A 17,633-nucleotide genomic window follows, 5' to 3' on the forward strand; every position below is an offset into this window, starting at 1 on the left:
AATCGGTCATATTGGGTTAGGGCCCACCCTAATGACCTCATTTTAACTCACTTGCCTATATAAAAACCCCATTTACAACTAAAGTCACATTCTGTGGTATTGGGGTTTAGGACTTAAACATACCTTTTTTAGAGGGACACAATTCAACCAATAAAAACTCACCATTTATGCAGGCGTTTTTCACATGTCATTTGTTCTTCCAGAAATCTTCCTGGCAACCCTTACTCTTCTGCCACCTTGCCTAGTTACCTTTCCAAATTTCAACCCAGAATGACTTGTCTTAGGAAAGACTGAGTCACAACCTAAATATGTTTTTCCCAGTAAATCCATTCACATGGCTATATATTCCTTGCCTTTTAACACTTATCATATTTGTAATTTTGTTTATTTTACATTCCTTGGTTATTATCTGTCTACTTCACTAGACTGTGAGCTCTGTAAAGGTCATTTCTCCTTACTATTGTTTCATATACCACAGTAGGCATTCAATAAATGTTTGGTTGAATGAATAACAGATCACACCAGAAATGACAAAAATGTCAGCTTGAAGTTCCTAAATTTCTGCCTTCACTGAAGTGTTAGTTAATGAGAACATAAATTGACTGTCTTCATATAATCCCAACAAAACAATATTCTATCTGTTTGGAAATAATTTCTGTAATATAGAGTAACTTAACATCAAAATCAAGAAGCAACTTGTACTATTTTGAATTATCTGTGCTGTAATAGTAATACAGGACTTTAACACTGCACATGCCAGTCAAATTCTCTTTTCAGTCTCAAAAAAATCAACTCTCTAAACATCCAAATTGCATTCATAAACTTCCAGGCAAGCAAAAAAGCAAAATATCATGATAGAGTTGAAGAATATTCAGTTCAGTACAACAAAATTTATTGATAAGTGCTGTGCTTGACTCTAGAAACTCCTTAAGCAACCAGCTAATATAATGAGAGAAATGCTGTGGTGAATCATAACCAACAGCAGTGGAAACAGAAATACCCAACTATAATTATTCCCTTTCTATGCTTGACTCTTGTCTTTAATATTGCACATAAACGCTTTCAGATTCAGAGGCAAAATAGGATTCTTTGGATGGTATCTACCTTGAATATTTTTTCCTCTCTTCCACAATTCCTTATATGAACTGCCATATTCAAAGTCTTCATCTGTATCCATATGGACTTTGGAGACTGGCAGAACTGTTTTAGAATTCCAGCTCTTACCATCTGGGTCATTTTGACCAATCTACTTAATGTATTTAAGCTTCATAGAAATAATAATAGAAATAATAATATTATCTGGTTGAGTAGACTGTTTTGGATGTTAAATATATATAATGTGTATAATAAATTGCCTGCTTATGGTTGGCAGTCAGGAAATGTTGCTATTATTCACCAACATAAGCATAAGAGGTAAATTATAAAACAATTTTCAATTTCAAACATAGGCATTTTCAAAGCATAAGAGACTCTTAAAAACTGAGAACAAACTGAGGGTTGATGGGGGGTGGGAGGGAGGGGAGGGTGGGTGATGGGTATTGAGGAGGGCACCTTTTGGGATGAGCACTGGGTGTTGTATGGAAACCAATTTGACAATAAATTTCATATATTGGAAAACAAACAAACAAACAAACATAGGCATTTTATTTTCATTGTGTGGTTCACTTTATTTCCAAATATATGGTACTGTTTTTATGATTTTTTACCTAACATTCATTTTTACCTATTAGCTGTCATACATAATAAATTAAGGATATTTCCTTTAAGTAAATTTCAACTAAAGTTAATATGATGAGTAGTACATAGGTAAGTTCCAATGTATCTATTAAAGGTCCAATTCTGCCTAATAGTCCTAAAACAAAGGGCAATAAGCAAATTAAAAAAAAAAACATTATTCTTATCTTGAAATATTTATTCTTAAAATTAAAATGTTTTGGACTTAAGTAATAGTCATTCTTTGATTATATTGTTGCCTTTGAAAATTTTACATAAATCAAAATATATTTGAGAAACACATAATGGTCAATAGCAAAAACAATGTCAACAATGTTTTGTTGATAGAAATGTAAAAATATAATTAGTTTTGTGTATAATTTCAAATTAATTTTCTACTCTATTAGCCAGAATTTGGCAATTAGGCACATTGACCAATTTAAAACTGTCAATTGTTTCTCCCAGACATATTATTAATATTTTAACAAGTGAATAAAACTTGATTTTTGTTACCATATTCAAAGTTTCCAATTTCCCAAAACTTTGCTCTCTAAAAATCATATGTGTGTTTTTGAGAGTCTCAAGTATATTTTTCTATAACTATTATGTTATACATAGTTACACAGGCACTATGAAGATTTTCATGGTAAACCATGAATTCAATTTTAGAGGTAACAGCAAGGCATGGCCTCAGTCAAACTTGACTTATTTATTATTATCTGAATCCTGATCTTGTCTCGATATTTTTAGATGGAGTTGTTGATGATATCCTTTGTAAGGGATTCCTCATTTTTGTCAGATAGGTTTATCCATATTAGTTCTCCAGAATTTTCTTCTAAAAAGTTAAACATACAGAAGAAAAATGGAGGTCTTGAGGTACAGAACTCATATTTTTAAGCACTTACTATGCACTTTTTCAGTTCCATTCAACAGACATTTATGAATTCTGATAATGTGCAAGGCACAGCGCAAATAATCAACACCTTTCACTTACCTTATTTCTATTGATCTTGACTTCACCCCTATGAGGTGAATGTTCTTGTTTCTATTTTTAAAATAATAAAGCTGAGGTTCAAAAAGTTTGAATAAGTGACAGAATAGGATTTGAACCTCAGTATGCCTGATTCCTAAGACTATGCCATGATTATCATTCCATGCTGCCTCTACAAAGCAAAATCCTTATCAACTTGCTTACCAGAGACAGATAACTCCTTTGAAACTCCATTTTTAACTCTGCTAGCAAGAGAACCAACAAAATGGTTTTGTTTGTTTTTGTATAGGTATATGGCCATTATTGATCCCTTGAAACCCAGACTATCTGCCACAGCAACCAAGATCGTCATTGGAAGTATTTGGATTCTAGCATTTCTACTTGCCTTCCCTCAGTGTCTTTACTCCAAAATTAAAGTCATGCCAGGCCGTACTCTTTGCTACGTGCAATGGCCAGAGGGTCCTAAACAACATTTCACGTAAGTTAATTCTCTATTGTGATTTTCAATTCAATTTATTGAACATTTAAAGAACTATAGGTTGGGAGCAACAATTAAGCAAATAAAACATAAACATTTCCCTCAAGGGTCCATATGTTATTTGGGAAAAGAGACACATTGAAGTACTAGAATACATGGGTGCCTGGTTGGCTTAGTTGGTAGAGTAACTCTTGACCTTGGAGTTGTGAGTTTGAGCCCCACAGTGGGTGTAGAGATCACTTAAAATCTTTTAAAAAAAAAAGTTTAAAATACTACAATATGGTATGGTCAATAAGTTTTATAAATTACAAAGGTTACTAACATGAAAAATGAGATGACTTTTATATGGGGTAACTCTAGAGAGTTTCCTGGAGGAAGTGATAAAATCCCTGGAGATGAAAGCAATGCACAAAGGAAAGCAGGGTTGTTATTAATTGAGAAAAGAATGGGAAAGGAAGAACTGAAGCCCAAAGGTGCTGATTGTCCTTTTAAAGTCCTGGTTAGGGAAAGGCAGTTCTGGTAGGTTCTTGGTTGTGCTCCTTTGTTTTAGCATTAAAGAAACATAAACACTAGGTTGGAAAATAATTATGAATGTTATACAATAGAATTTGGTATTTCATATTTTGGACACATCTTAAGAAAAGCAAAAGGAAAAAAAGTAATTGGGCAACTGTTTGCATTTTTTATTCCGATAATTTAAATTTTAATTCAATAAAATCTAATGCAGTGTCCTATTTTTTTCTTTAAAAAAAAAACAATGATGCAAATACAATGGTAATCTTTTATAATTTTTTTAATGTTTATTTATTTTTGAGAGAGAGAGCACAAGCAGGGGAGGGGCAGAGAGAGAGGGAGACAGAATCCAAAGCAAGCTCCAGGCTCTGAGTTGTCAGCACAAAGCTGGACATGGGGCTCGAACTCACAAACCACAAGATCATGACCTGAGCTGAAATAGGACGTTTAATATAACGGTCATTTTTTAAAGAAGTCACTTTATCAAACTTCTCTACCCAAAGTCCAGATTTGTTTTTAAGTCTTTATTATAATTCCAGTTAGTTAAGATACATTGTTATATTAGTTTCAGGTGTACAATATAATGATTCAACAATTCCATACATCATCTGGTGCTCACCATGAGAAGTGCACTCCTTAATCCCCATCACCTTTTTAACCCACCCCTTCTCACCCACCTCCCTTCCAATAGCCATCAGTTTGGTTTTTTTTAATTAAGAGTATGTTTTTTAATTTTTCTCTCTCTCTTTTCCCCTTTGCTCATTTGTTTTTTTCTTAAATTCTACATATGAGTAAAATCATATGGTATTTGTTTTTCTCTGACTTCCCAGAGTCCAGATTTTTAAAGAAAAATATTAGGAAGTATTTAATTGAAGGAAAAGCAGGAAATAGTTATTAAACTGAATACTGTTATTCTATCTGATATTAATAAATCTTAGCTGTATAACAAAATAAAAGTAATCATAATAATAAAATTAAGTTATTTATTGACTGAATCGCTTCCCACTGACTGTAACTCAATACTTAAAAAGCTATCAGGAAACTGGAAGGCACGGAGGTTTAAGATTCCCTTTACAAAGAAACAGGTATTGAGAAGACTAGTATACCGAATTCTTTAATTTCCTTAAAGCCTTCCTAAGACAGCGGAAACTACACAAAACTTTATACAAATTTTAATTGTGTGGTTATATTATCAGTTGCCCTTCTATTCCTCCCCAACTGCATCCTTATCAATTTTTTAAATATTTATTTATTACTTTTGAGAGACAGGGAGAGACGGGGGAGGGGCAGAGAGAGAGGGAGACAGAGGATCCGAAGTGGGCTCTGTGTTGACCATGAGATCGTGACCTGAGCAAAAGTCGGATGCTTGGCTGACTGAGCCAGCCAGGTGCCCCTACATCTTTATCACTTTGACTTAAAACTATAAAAACGTAGAATTTAGTTTGCTAATTTATAGTATCTTGACACTGATGTGACTAACACACCTGAATGTTATTTACCAAATTAATAATGCTATCAAATGTGTCATGACATTAGAAATGCATGTAAATGTCTTTACCTGATTTTTTAAATTATAGTCATACATCTTGTGGATCCAGTGTGGTTTAGAATATCTAGTTACATTTTTTTCCTTTGGATAAAAACAATTTATTTCAAATATTACTGATGTTGCAAGGGTATATAGAATAATTTTGCATATGAGAAAATACCTGTCAGTTGATTTGTTTATTCTGTCTCATCTTTTTGTCTCTGATGATAATTTAATTAGGTTAGCTCAACAATTACCAAGCAGAGAAATGGCATTCGTCCAGAACCTCTAGGCAAGGAGAGCATGGGCAGTTTAAATTAGCACTGCAATGCAGCTATACTTTTTGTATATGAATCAAAGATTGGCAAGGATCAGCTGGTAGCATTTGGACAAATATAGTAGACAAGAGCATGATATTTTGATAAATTTGTGAAATGAGGACTTGGAGAAAATGTGGAAATAATCTTTGGAATTTTCAATTATGATTTAAAAGAAAATGAATTCAAAGTTCCCCACATATTGCATCTCAATATGATCTTCAGCTTGCGTTTGTTCGTTTGTTTTTATTTCTTGCAGCTACCATATTATTGTCATTGTACTGGTGTACTGTTTCCCACTGCTCGTCATGGGTGTCACATACACCATTGTTGGAATTACTCTTTGGGGAGGAGAGATCCCAGGAGACACCTGCGACAAGTACCATGAGCAGCTAAAGGCTAAAAGAAAGGTACTGTTCATATAATTTTACCCAGCGTTTGTGTAAGCGGCTCATCAGAGAGGAAAAACCTAGTTATGACATTTTAATATAATATGATTTAATGCTTTACTCCTATTTTTTTGTCTTGTTTTCTTTCTTTTTATCAACTCTTTCTTTTAATTTCTTTTTGTCTTCTATAAGCACTATCCATGCACAGAATCGGTCTGGAATAGTCACTTTCTTACAGGACTTTTATTTACCTTTTATAGAGTATTCTCAATTACTCCACCTGCAACTTATGAAATTTCACTTTAAGCCCAGTGATTATATTTCTGCAGCTGTAGCTATCTTTGTCCTTTATTGAACAGAATGCCTCGGATGCCCTCTAATCATCCAGCAGTTTCCTTTATCCCCAGGATCTCTCTTAGTATGTGCTATAGTTTCCTAATATCCATCCTCCTATCCCTCTCCCACGCCTCCTGCCCCTCCCCTACCTCCAACCCGCCCCTCCCCTCCCTCATCCCCATCTGTACACAGCCATCATGTATGTCTGATTAAGAGATGAGAGCTGCATTAATATTCTTCTACAACTTATTGGATGCATGAAGAAGCTTACTTTTGAACAATTCACATGAAACAAAAAGCTTCTAAAGATTATTATATTGACATTTTACTAGGATTATTTTTTCATTAAGATGTTTTTACTATCATGTGACTCAATATGTGAAATTTTAAACAAATGTGTGGAGTTAAAAAGAATCTTACAATCATCTATTCCATCTTTCTCTCTTCAGTCGATGTATTCCTAATGCAAATCAGAAATGCTTTCCCAAAGATAAGAGTCATACTGATTATGCCAATTATTATCTATTCCATTTACGATTCACTTATTTATGTAGAACTACTACCTACCACATGGACACTTCCCTTAAAAAACACTCAACAATTTAAAAACCACTTACCTACAAACACTCACTTAACAAAGATCAATCAGGTTTTAAAATCTAATGTAGAAATTTGATTCTATTTTAGTACTGATATGTTTTTCCTCTGTTATCGGTAAATAGTGGAACATAAGACTTATGTTCAGTTAACATTTCACCATGGTCTCTAGTATTTGGAAACAAAAGAGTAAGCATGAAGTTCACATTAATTTAGTCATTTCAGCCTATAATATTATGGATTTATTTCTCTTTCAAAAAATTACCTTAAAAATGAAGTACACAAACAACTAAATCATGCCTTTAGCATCTAAAAAAAATTTAAATTTAAAATTTAAAAAAAGCCTCTAAAACTAGAAGAATTTCAACAACATGGTGACCTTAAATTAATAGTTTCTCTTTCTACTTTGTAATTTCAACCCTCACTTGCTAACATCTTGCTCATATTGCAAGATACTCTTTGCAGGTACTATTTTCTTATAGCTATACTTCAGGTTCATCACATTAAATAACTGATACGGATTTCAGAATAATGTCTGTCTTTGTATTACTCACCTAGTTTCTCATCTTTCATTTCCTTCTTATGGCTTAGGCATCTTTTTTTTTCTTTTTTCACATTTTTTCCCTGTTTACTCCTAACCAAATTAAAATAAGCCCAGTATTTGTTGATTATAGTTCTCTTTTTCTCATATACGTGATATCTTCTAGAAAGAAATGAAAAGTTAATCTAACTGTTCCTCTTTATTTTTGATTTGAGTCCCAGGGACAGGAAAAGCAAGAAAGAATATTTTTGTCTTTGGCCTTATATACCTGATGAAAGTAAGGCATAAATATTTAATTTTTATTTCATTACTCTTCAATTTCAAAGTATGAATATCAACTCAAACTGAGAGAGTGACCCTTCTAGAACATTTTAAGAAAGTCAGACATTTAAAAGCTCCAGTCCATATTTCTCTGAGATTGTGTTCTGGGCTAAAATAATACAAAATGACATTCATGCCATGAACTTCTCATAATAAATCAACTTGTCCTTGGATTTCGTTCACAGGCATTTATTAGTATGATCATCAGTATCTCAGAAGTAATACTCATTTTGTCTAAAAATTTAAAATTTCAAAATTGAGCTGGCTTTCCTCTTAATTATTTGTATCCAAAATTAAAATATTGTCTGATATGGCTTGGAATATAGTTTTTTATCTAGTAATCATATGTTTTGGGTTTTTTTTAATGTATGTTTATTTTTGAGAGAGAGAAAGACACAGCACGAGCAGGGGAGGGGCAGAGAGAGAGGGATACAGAATCCAAGCAGGCTCCAGGCTCCGAGCTATCAGCGCAGAGCCTGATGTTGGGCTGAAACCCACAAACCATGATCATGACCAGAGCGAAAGTCAGATGCTCAATCGAATGACCTACCCAGGTGCCCCATATGATTTTTTTTTTTAATTTTTTTTAACATTTATTTATTTTTGACAGAGAGAGACAGAGCATGAGTGGGGGAGGGGCAGAGAGAGGGAGACACAAAATCTGAAGCAGGCTCCAGGCTCTGAGCTGTCAGCATAGAGCCCAACGTGGGGCTGGAACTCATAGACCACGAGATCATGACCTGAGCGGAAGGCGGACGCTCAACCTGACCCAGGTGCCCCGCCCCATATGATTTTTATATTTTAATATGACAACTTAGGTCAAAAATATAAACCCTGCTCTGGATGAGCATTTTTAATTATACGCTATCTTCTGGAGAATAAATCTTTGATAATATAGATTGGATTTCAGAGATTAAACAAGAGAGTATTGGTTATAACAGTGCAAATTCATCATGACCATGGGGGGAAACAACTCCATAAGAAACTCTCAGCCAGCCTCCTGGTAATAAATGAGTAGTGGAACCCCCAAATACATGAAAAAATGAAAGCTTAAGAAATTTTAGTCAAATCACTGAAATCTTTGCAACTGTTGAGAAACATTGCTTTCATTTCTCTTTCTCCCCCAATCTGCAGAAATTGTGCTCAATTTCAAACATTGATTAAATTCTCTGAAGAACAGTCAGTAAAATAAATTACTATGTCTATGTTAAAGAGAATGTATCAATCCAAACATTAAACTAATATGAAACTTTCAGATAATTGAAGATTAACTTCCCTGTTCAATCTTGACATATGTCCTACCTAAGTATATATATATTGTTTGAAAATAATACTACTAGTTCTAGCCAACACCAGGTAAAAAGACTAAATATTAGTCCTAAGAAATAAGTTAGTACTTCTGGAAATATTTCCTCATTAAAACTGGAGTGCTGAAAATGAAAATCACTATTAAAATCCAATGACTCTACAAAGCTCACTAAACGCTAGAAGGATTGTCTGATATTTGAGTCACATATATAGAACTAGTCTTCCAAAAAAATGGTAACAATCACACTAACAAACTCTTTCTTATATAAGTGTATTTTACAACTTCAAAGCACATTGTATACCTCATTGCACAACCAGATATCCTTAATTTATAGTAAATGTTCTAGATTTTAAATTACTGTATGTTATATACCTATTGGCTTAATAATGTACCTTTAATGTAATAAAGTGATTAACTTGAGAATTCTGGCACTTTATTTTTTTTAATTTTTAATTTTATTTAAATCCAAGTTAGTTAACATATAATATAGTAATGATTTTAGGGGTAGAATTTAGTGATTTATTTACCTCTAACACCCAGTGCTGATCCCAACAAGTGCCCTCCTTAATGCCCATCACCCAGGTAGTCCATCCCCCCACCCAATACCCCTCCAGCAACCCTCAGTTTCTTCTCTATGGTTAAGAGCCTCCTATGGTTTGCCTTCCTCTCTCTTTTGCTTCTTATTTTTCCTTCCCTTCCACTATGTTCACCTGTTTTGTTTCTTAAATTCCACATTATGAGTGACATCATATGATATTTATCTTTCTCTGACTTACTTCACTCAGCATTATACACTCTAGCTCCATCTTCATTGTTGCAAATGGCAAGATTTCATTCTGTTTGATCGCCAAGTAATATTCCATTATATATATATATACACCACACCATTATACACACACCATTATATATATATATCTTCTTTATCCATTCGTCAGTCAACAAACATTTAGGATCTTTCCATAATCTGGCTACTGTTGATAGTGCTGCGATGAACATTGGGGTGCATGTGCCCCTTTGAATCAGCATTTTTGTATCCTTTGAGAATCTCGGCACTTCAAACAAGAGTATTTTCAAATAGTAGCAAATTATAAAGTATTGATTAAAACCACACAATCCCAAAAGTCTTGGCTCTCATTAGTTTTATTATTTTTGTAGTAATTGGTTAATATTCTTGCCAAAGCTCTCCTTCAGGAAATGTGTACTATTTCATACATTACGTTGCTATAATATTCAAATTGAAAGTTGAATTTGAAATATTTTTAAGGTTTTAAGACAGAATGTTTTTCTAACATTATCCTGTTTACTGAACTTGTTATACTAATGCTTACATTCCAGTGTGAGAATAATTTAGTGTCTAGAAGAAAAAACTGACCCTGGTCTACTTTATTCTACTTACAGGTGGATATAGCCACAGATTTTGGCTACCTTTAAAAGCCCGGCTAAGATACCATGTATGAAAGTAATCTACTTGAAGTCATAACAATTATACACCAAAATCTGAAACTGTATCTCTTTATGTTGGAATATAAAAAGTCAGATTTTAAATATCTAGTGCAGGGGCACCTGGGTGGCTCAGTCAGTTAAGCATCTGACTTTGGCTGAGGTCATGACTCACGGCTCGTGTGTTCGAGTCCCTGTTGGTCTCGATGATGACAGCTCAGAGCCTGGAGCCTGGTACAGATTCTATCTCCAACTTTCTGTCCCTCCCCTGCTTGCACACACTCTCTCTATATATATAAATAATCATTAAAAAATTTTTAAATATCAAATGCATAACTCACAAGCTGATTTAAAATACATTTGCAGTTTAAAAAATCTATACTAGAATGATAGCTCTGATCATAAGCTAAAATTTAATGAATCCCTTTCTTACTGCTATTCTAGATTAAAATCAAATGCAGTATAAGGAAGAAATGAGTAGGGGGTGCTAATATCTCATATTTAGGATGTTTTGGTGAAAGAAATCAGACATACTTTGACTTTTTTCAGCTTTGTCCATATTGTTCCATTTCCTTCAGTTTCTAGGAGTCAGAAAACTAGAGATACTGTCTCATAAACCATTGTAATGCTTATTTGAGTTAGGATCTTATCTACAACTAAATCTACACAGCTACGATTTGAACTCATTCACTTTAGAAACAGAAGAGTTGCTATCCGTCTCTCACATAGTATTCTCATAAATTAACTACTTTTGGCAATGTGACATTCCCCTATAAATGATACTAAATTCTTTGCAATGACAAAATATATCCCAAAATATATGTATGAGTCTGCTGGCATCTTGGAGTAACCATGTACAACTTAAATTCCAGAAGCTCAGTGGTCAGCAAGGTGGAAAAAATAAATTATACTTAATAGATATATGCGGTAGACATAAAAAATAGCTTAATACTTTAATTATAATTATTAAATGTATCTATAAGAAAAATAAATGTGGCTAGATAGAGAATGAAAACCAATGATAAGAATTATATCCGATCAACTTTAATTCATTCATCAAAGGTGATTTATTAAAAGTTCCCATTGTGGAAAGATCATTGATAAAGTTGGTCTGATATCAGAAAAAAAAAAAAGCTGTCTTGTAATATTCTTTTTTTTTGTCTTGTGATATTCTTATAAATCAGGTAAAGAAAAATGGCCCTGTTGCAAATCGCATTAATATTGAATTTGGATGCTCCACGTGTGCTGATGAAAAGAATGAAGTCAGTCTAAATGGAGGCTTTGAGGGGCATGCCACAGAGATCTACTCTTAGTACTAGCTCATCAGAATTGATAAATAACATGAATATCAATTCTGTGGCCATGATAAATAAGTCTACAGATAGAGACAGAATATTAGATGACTGAATCAATAACTAGGAAGGCCAAGAACACAGTGTCATATGCATGATAAGTTGTCCACACTTGTATGGTCTTGATCCCATGGCTGACCAGAAAGAGCAGGGTTTGGATGTCAGTGATCTCTATTCTAGTTATTGCGCTATCAACATGTGATCTTAGACACATCTCTTTAACTTTATTAGGCCCTGTTTACTGAAGACTGTGGAGGTTTGAAGAAGGCCCCTTTGGGATTAAAATTCTTTGATTCTAATGCCTAGCACCATGCCTTTTACCTAGCAAGCACTTGGTTCTTATTGGTATTTCCCTCTTCTCATGCCATTTTCTATCATTTTCAATATGGAGAACCTAAAACTGAATACAGAATTCAATTCTGGACATTTACACCCAACTCTCATTTTACTCCTTTTAATAAATCAGTGATTTGCATTTAAGATGGCTGTAGGTTTTATCAAGACTTAGAGTTGAAATACATTAACTATAAAATCAGTTTTCAAGAAGCCTAGAGTTGCTTGTTTTTTCCTATATATTAATTTAAAAAAATATATAAATGGAAAATTTCCTGTGATGACATTTAACCAAAGTACAACAACAGCTCAACCACAGGGAGAAAAAGAGTTAGCTTCAACTTTTCAAATTCACCCTATAAACCCCTTATTCCTAGAAATTTTCCATTAAAATAAGGTGAATCAATAATTTAATAGCACATTTCCTTCTCTGTGTTTTAATATTTACATCAAATTTTATGCTATTAATCTGAACTTCTTCCTAACAATTGTCTTCCTTTAGCTACCCAGCTGGAGCAAATAAAGTAATACAACGTGTGCACATTTTTCTAAAAGAGAACTCACTGTGCAAAGTCAGCAGTGGCAAATGTCCAGATTAACTGAAAATCTGCTGAAATGTTGGCTTTGTGAATAAACTAGAAGTTTGTGTCTGAACTCTTTCTCCATAAGCAATTGTTCAATCCTTATGTTTTTGTTGCAATAAAAACACTTGATATAATTTAGACTTCAAATATTAATACATTATGTAGATGTACAAGCTTGTATATAATGCAGTGTGATTTTCCTATCTTTGTGTTCCTCCTTCATTTCTCTGCCTCTATGACACATTTACATGTATTTCCATGCATCTTTCCCCAATAACTTGGCACAATATTATTATTCATATTATTAATCATAAAACCATATATCCCTTTTCAAATATCTCAATTTTTAAGAAATATACATCTTCTCATGTGTTTTTTCTTTTCAAATGTATATTATCGTCCAGGTACAAAATCAGTATTATAATAGTAGGATTTTCTAGGGAAATGAAATCAAGAACTATAAAATATATTTTTAAGTTTTCATCATGTATCACAAAATATCTCCTCCATAAAGAAAGATATTTTAAGCACTTTTATATAGAAGTTCTTGATAATTTATCAACCATTTTTCATTCAGGCACTTTGAGAAAAGTTTGTGCTTTGGCTGGTGGATCAATGAGAATCATTAGAACATATCTGCTTTTTTAACTTTGAAAATTATCTAAATATTTTAGTCCATCAGGACACAATGAATATTTATATGATTGGGTCTTTAAAAACCTTACTGTCTTCAAGAAAAAGAACAAAGATCAAAACAAAGTAAAAAAATACTTGTAATTTATGGTAGATAGGAAGAATGTTACCATGAAGTACTTCTAACTGAAACAGTGAAGCTTAAAGAAAACGAATATCTGTGGGGCGCCTGGGTGGCTCAGTCGGTTGAGCGTCCGACTTCAGCTCACGTCACGATCTCACGGTCCATGAGTTCGAGCCCCGTGTCGGGCTCTGGGCTGATTGATGGCTTGGAGCCTGCTTCTGATTCTGTGTCTCCCTCTCTCTCTGTTCATGCTCTGTCTCTCTCTGTCTCAAAAATAAATAAAAACGTTAAAAAAAATTTTTTTAAAAAGAAAACGAATACCTGTTCAGTCCACTAACTTTTACCCCACCTGGGGCTATAACCCGCAATCAGGAGTGCCTCCTGCACCTGAGCTTTGCATTGACTGCAAATGCCACTTGGTTTAAAACCTTTGATTAAATCTTCTCCCTGTTCTCTATGGGTGGCAGTGGATAGGAATCATTTTTAAAAGCCTAGAAAAGTTTCTATATATTTATTTCTGCTTTTCCAGTAATACTCAAAAAGAGTAATTGTTTACTCCTTTTTGAAAAGATGGCACTTTAGGAGGAAATATCTACAGCCCTTCAGTGCTTGGCAATCACTTGAAAAGATTTCTCTATGGATTACCTATTAATATTTCTCATTCTGCAATCACAGGTGCAGGAAGATTGGGACCAGGTTCAGAAATCATGGATTTCTCACAGGAAAATTAAGTTTAGTGTGTGAAATCTATAACAAGTGCTACAAAATCAATCTGCAGGAATCTGTTGCATTTCTATACACTGATAACAAACTATCAGAAACAAAAATGAAAATCCCACTTGCAATTGTATCAGAAGACAGAAAATACCTAGGAACAAATTTAACCAAGGAGGTAAAGACCTGTACACTGAAACGATAAGGAATTGATGAAAGAAATTAAAGGTAACACAAATAAGTGAAAGTCCAGGCTCAGGGATTAGAAGAATTAATATGTTAAAATGTCCATACTACCCAAAGCAATCTACAGACTCAATGCAATTCCTATCAAAACTCCAATAGAATTTTTTTTTTACAGAAATAGAACAAACGATCCTAAAATACGAATGGAACCACACACACACACACACACACACACACACACACACAACCCTGAATAGCCAGCTAAAGCAAACTTGGAGGTATCATAAATGGAGGTATTATGATCCTTAATTTCAAACTATATTACAAATGTATAGTAATTAAAATATTATGGCATTAGCATTAAAGCAGACACATCAATCAATGGAACAGAACTGAAAGCCTAGAATTAACTCACACATATATGGTTGATTATTTTACAACAAAAGAGCCAAGAATGTAAAATAAGAAAAGGAGAGTATGCTCAATAAATGATATTGGGAAAACTAGACAGATACATACAAAAAAATGAAACTGGACCACTGTCTTACAATTCTCAATACTTCAGGACACACAAACACATAAATGTACACATGAGCATAGTATCAATTATTATAGGTTTTACAAAATCACTCTCTATATGGACAGATGAGATTGAATAAAACTCATCTACTGATGTGTGTTATCTAAAACTTAGATCCAGCTCAAGTTTATTTATATGAGCTGTGGATTGAGATTCCAGTTTTATTTTCTAGATGCTTCTCTGTTGTATCCACCACTATTTATTGCATAACCCATCGTTTCCAACACTAACTTAAAATGTTACAACTATCATATTCTAAATTCCTCAAATGTGTTTGAGACTCAGTCAACTTTCTATTCTGTTCTATGGAGCTGTTCATGCTCATCACCACATTGGTTAAATTAATGAAACTTTATAATGTATTTTAATATCTAACAGGGCAACTCTCCACTGCATTTGTCTTTTTTCTTTCCAGAATCTTCCTAGCTATTTTTACTTGTTTACTTTTACATAAAAATTTTATAAAAACATTTGTCTATTTAAAAATGATTTTTGTTTTTGGAATTAGATGATAACATTTATTAACTTTGAGAGAACTGGACCATAAATATTTAGTAAGGAGAAACAGAAAGGGTTAATGAGTGGATAAACCAATGGCATTCTTTTATGTTACTTGAGACAATTGAATGTAATGACTGGGAGCAGAGATTTCTTAGTGTGGCAAGTTCAAATGCTGACTCTGGGGCATATCTTGGGTAGTATAAACTACCTGAGCCCCAGAGAGGCTACAACCCTTTTAAAATGAAGTGAAAATAATAATAATGCATGAATATCCATATGGTTGTATAGACATTAAGTGAAGCAATACATGTTAAGTCTCCAAAAAGTACCTAGCTCATAGAACTGTTCTCAGTGGGGCACCTGGGTGGCTCAGTCGGTTAAGCATGCAACTTCGGCTCAGGTCATGATCTTGCAGTTCGTGAGTTCGAGCCCCGCGTCGGGCTCTGTGCTGACAACTTGAAGCCTGGAGCCTGTTTCAGATTCTGTGTCTCCCTCTCTCTCTGACCCTCCCCCGTTCATGCTCTGTCTCTCTCTGTCTCAAAAATAAATGTTTAAAAAAATTAAAAAAAAAGAACTGTTCTCAGTAATTGATATCTGTTACTTTAGGCATTTTACCATGAATATACATGCCAGTATTGTAGAGATCAGAAAGCATCATGTGGTAGCAAATTAAAGAGGTATAAAGTTGGCCATTTGTCTTTTTAAACATAATATTGACCTACATTGTGTCTGTGCTCTTAATCCCCTTCATTTATATCATCCATCCGTCCACCTGCCTACACTGACTTCCTTCCACATACATATTATTTAATTCTCACAATAGCTATATGAATTTTTCTTGCTTTACAGAAAAAATGAAACCAAGTCTCAAACTTATAAAACTAGTAAGTGGCAGAACTTGGACTTGAATCCTGGACACAAGTTTTTAGGGCTGTGTTCTTTTAGAGAACTAGTTGAAAGACCTAGGTTTCAGAATGATACCTTATGTCTATTACTTGTATTATACAAGGTACATTCCTATACATTGTCTGTACTGACCTTCATAATTTCCACAGTAAGTAGGCCTCATGGAAGGTATTTCCTTCCATTCAACAAATGAGGGAATTAAAGCTCTAGGAAGGTGAACGTTGCCCAAGCTTAAACAGCTGGTAGTTGTACACATGGAACCCATTTAGTGCTATGGAATGCAAGATAACCATTCCTTCCATTACGTTCAACGCACAGAATTGGCAGCTACCCTTAACCAATATTTTGCTCATTAAAGTTTTCTGCCTGGTCATTCTGTTACACATCTGAGCTTACTCTAGAATAGTGCTGTCCAATGGAAATTTCTGTAATGAAGGAAAGGTTCCATATCTGCCATGTCCAATGTGGTAGTCATTAGCCGCATGTATCCAATGAATTAACACCAAGTACAGCTACTATAACAAGAAATGAAAATTATTTTATTTTATTTTATTAATGCAAAATGAAATTTAAATCATCACATCTGGGTAGTGACTGCCATATTCCTATCAGTGATGCTCTAAAAAGGCATAAGAACAATAAACCAACTAATTATTATACAACCAGTGTTTACTCTCACTTACTGTGATAATATAGTAAGAATTGAAGAAAATTAGCAATTCTACCATTAGATTCTTAGAAAAAATAAGATTCCTTTAACATTTTGCTTATAGGATTCTGATATTTGAAATATTTGTCTCTATTCTTGATTCTTATTACGTGTCTTGTGTATTTCAACTGTATTTGTCACATATATACTTATTTTTGCTAAGTTTCTTAAGCCATAAGTAAAGATTTCTTTGTAACAAAAGGGCCATCATGACTTCGTTGCATTTCTGACATCATACCTAAAACAAACACATGTAACATATTTGTTCAGGGTTAATGGGAAAAACAAAACAAAACATGAACTGTGGAGTCACATCGGCTGGTTTGATTCCTGGATTGTCAGCTACTGGTTCTCTGACTCTTAATCTCTCACCTTCCATTTCTTATTTATAAAATACCAAAATACTTTTTCTTTTCTAGAAACTTTTTGATGAGGGCTAATCAAGATAATGTATGTATTAAAGTGTCTGGTACCTAATGCTCATGAATATGCGATTCCAGTCTGCTCTCACTTTCATCTATTCGTGAGACAAAAATAA

At 33.7% G+C, this 17,633-nt stretch overlaps 1 protein-coding gene across 1 annotated transcript in view; it reads left to right on the plus strand.

The window, feature by feature from the left end:
- The window catches only part of TACR3 (tachykinin receptor 3), a 94,637-nt gene that overhangs the window by 36,725 nt on the left and 40,279 nt on the right, over nt 1-17,633 (plus strand). The window contains exons 2-3 of the mRNA XM_027061763.2: nt 2,994-3,182; nt 5,800-5,950. Of these exons, the coding sequence (XP_026917564.2) occupies nt 2,994-3,182; nt 5,800-5,950 (340 nt within the window). The remainder of the gene's footprint in view (nt 1-2,993; nt 3,183-5,799; nt 5,951-17,633) is intronic.

Source organism: Acinonyx jubatus, chromosome B1 (assembly GCF_027475565.1).
Source record: "Acinonyx jubatus isolate Ajub_Pintada_27869175 chromosome B1, VMU_Ajub_asm_v1.0, whole genome shotgun sequence".
NCBI classification, from domain to species: domain Eukaryota; kingdom Metazoa; phylum Chordata; class Mammalia; order Carnivora; family Felidae; genus Acinonyx; species Acinonyx jubatus.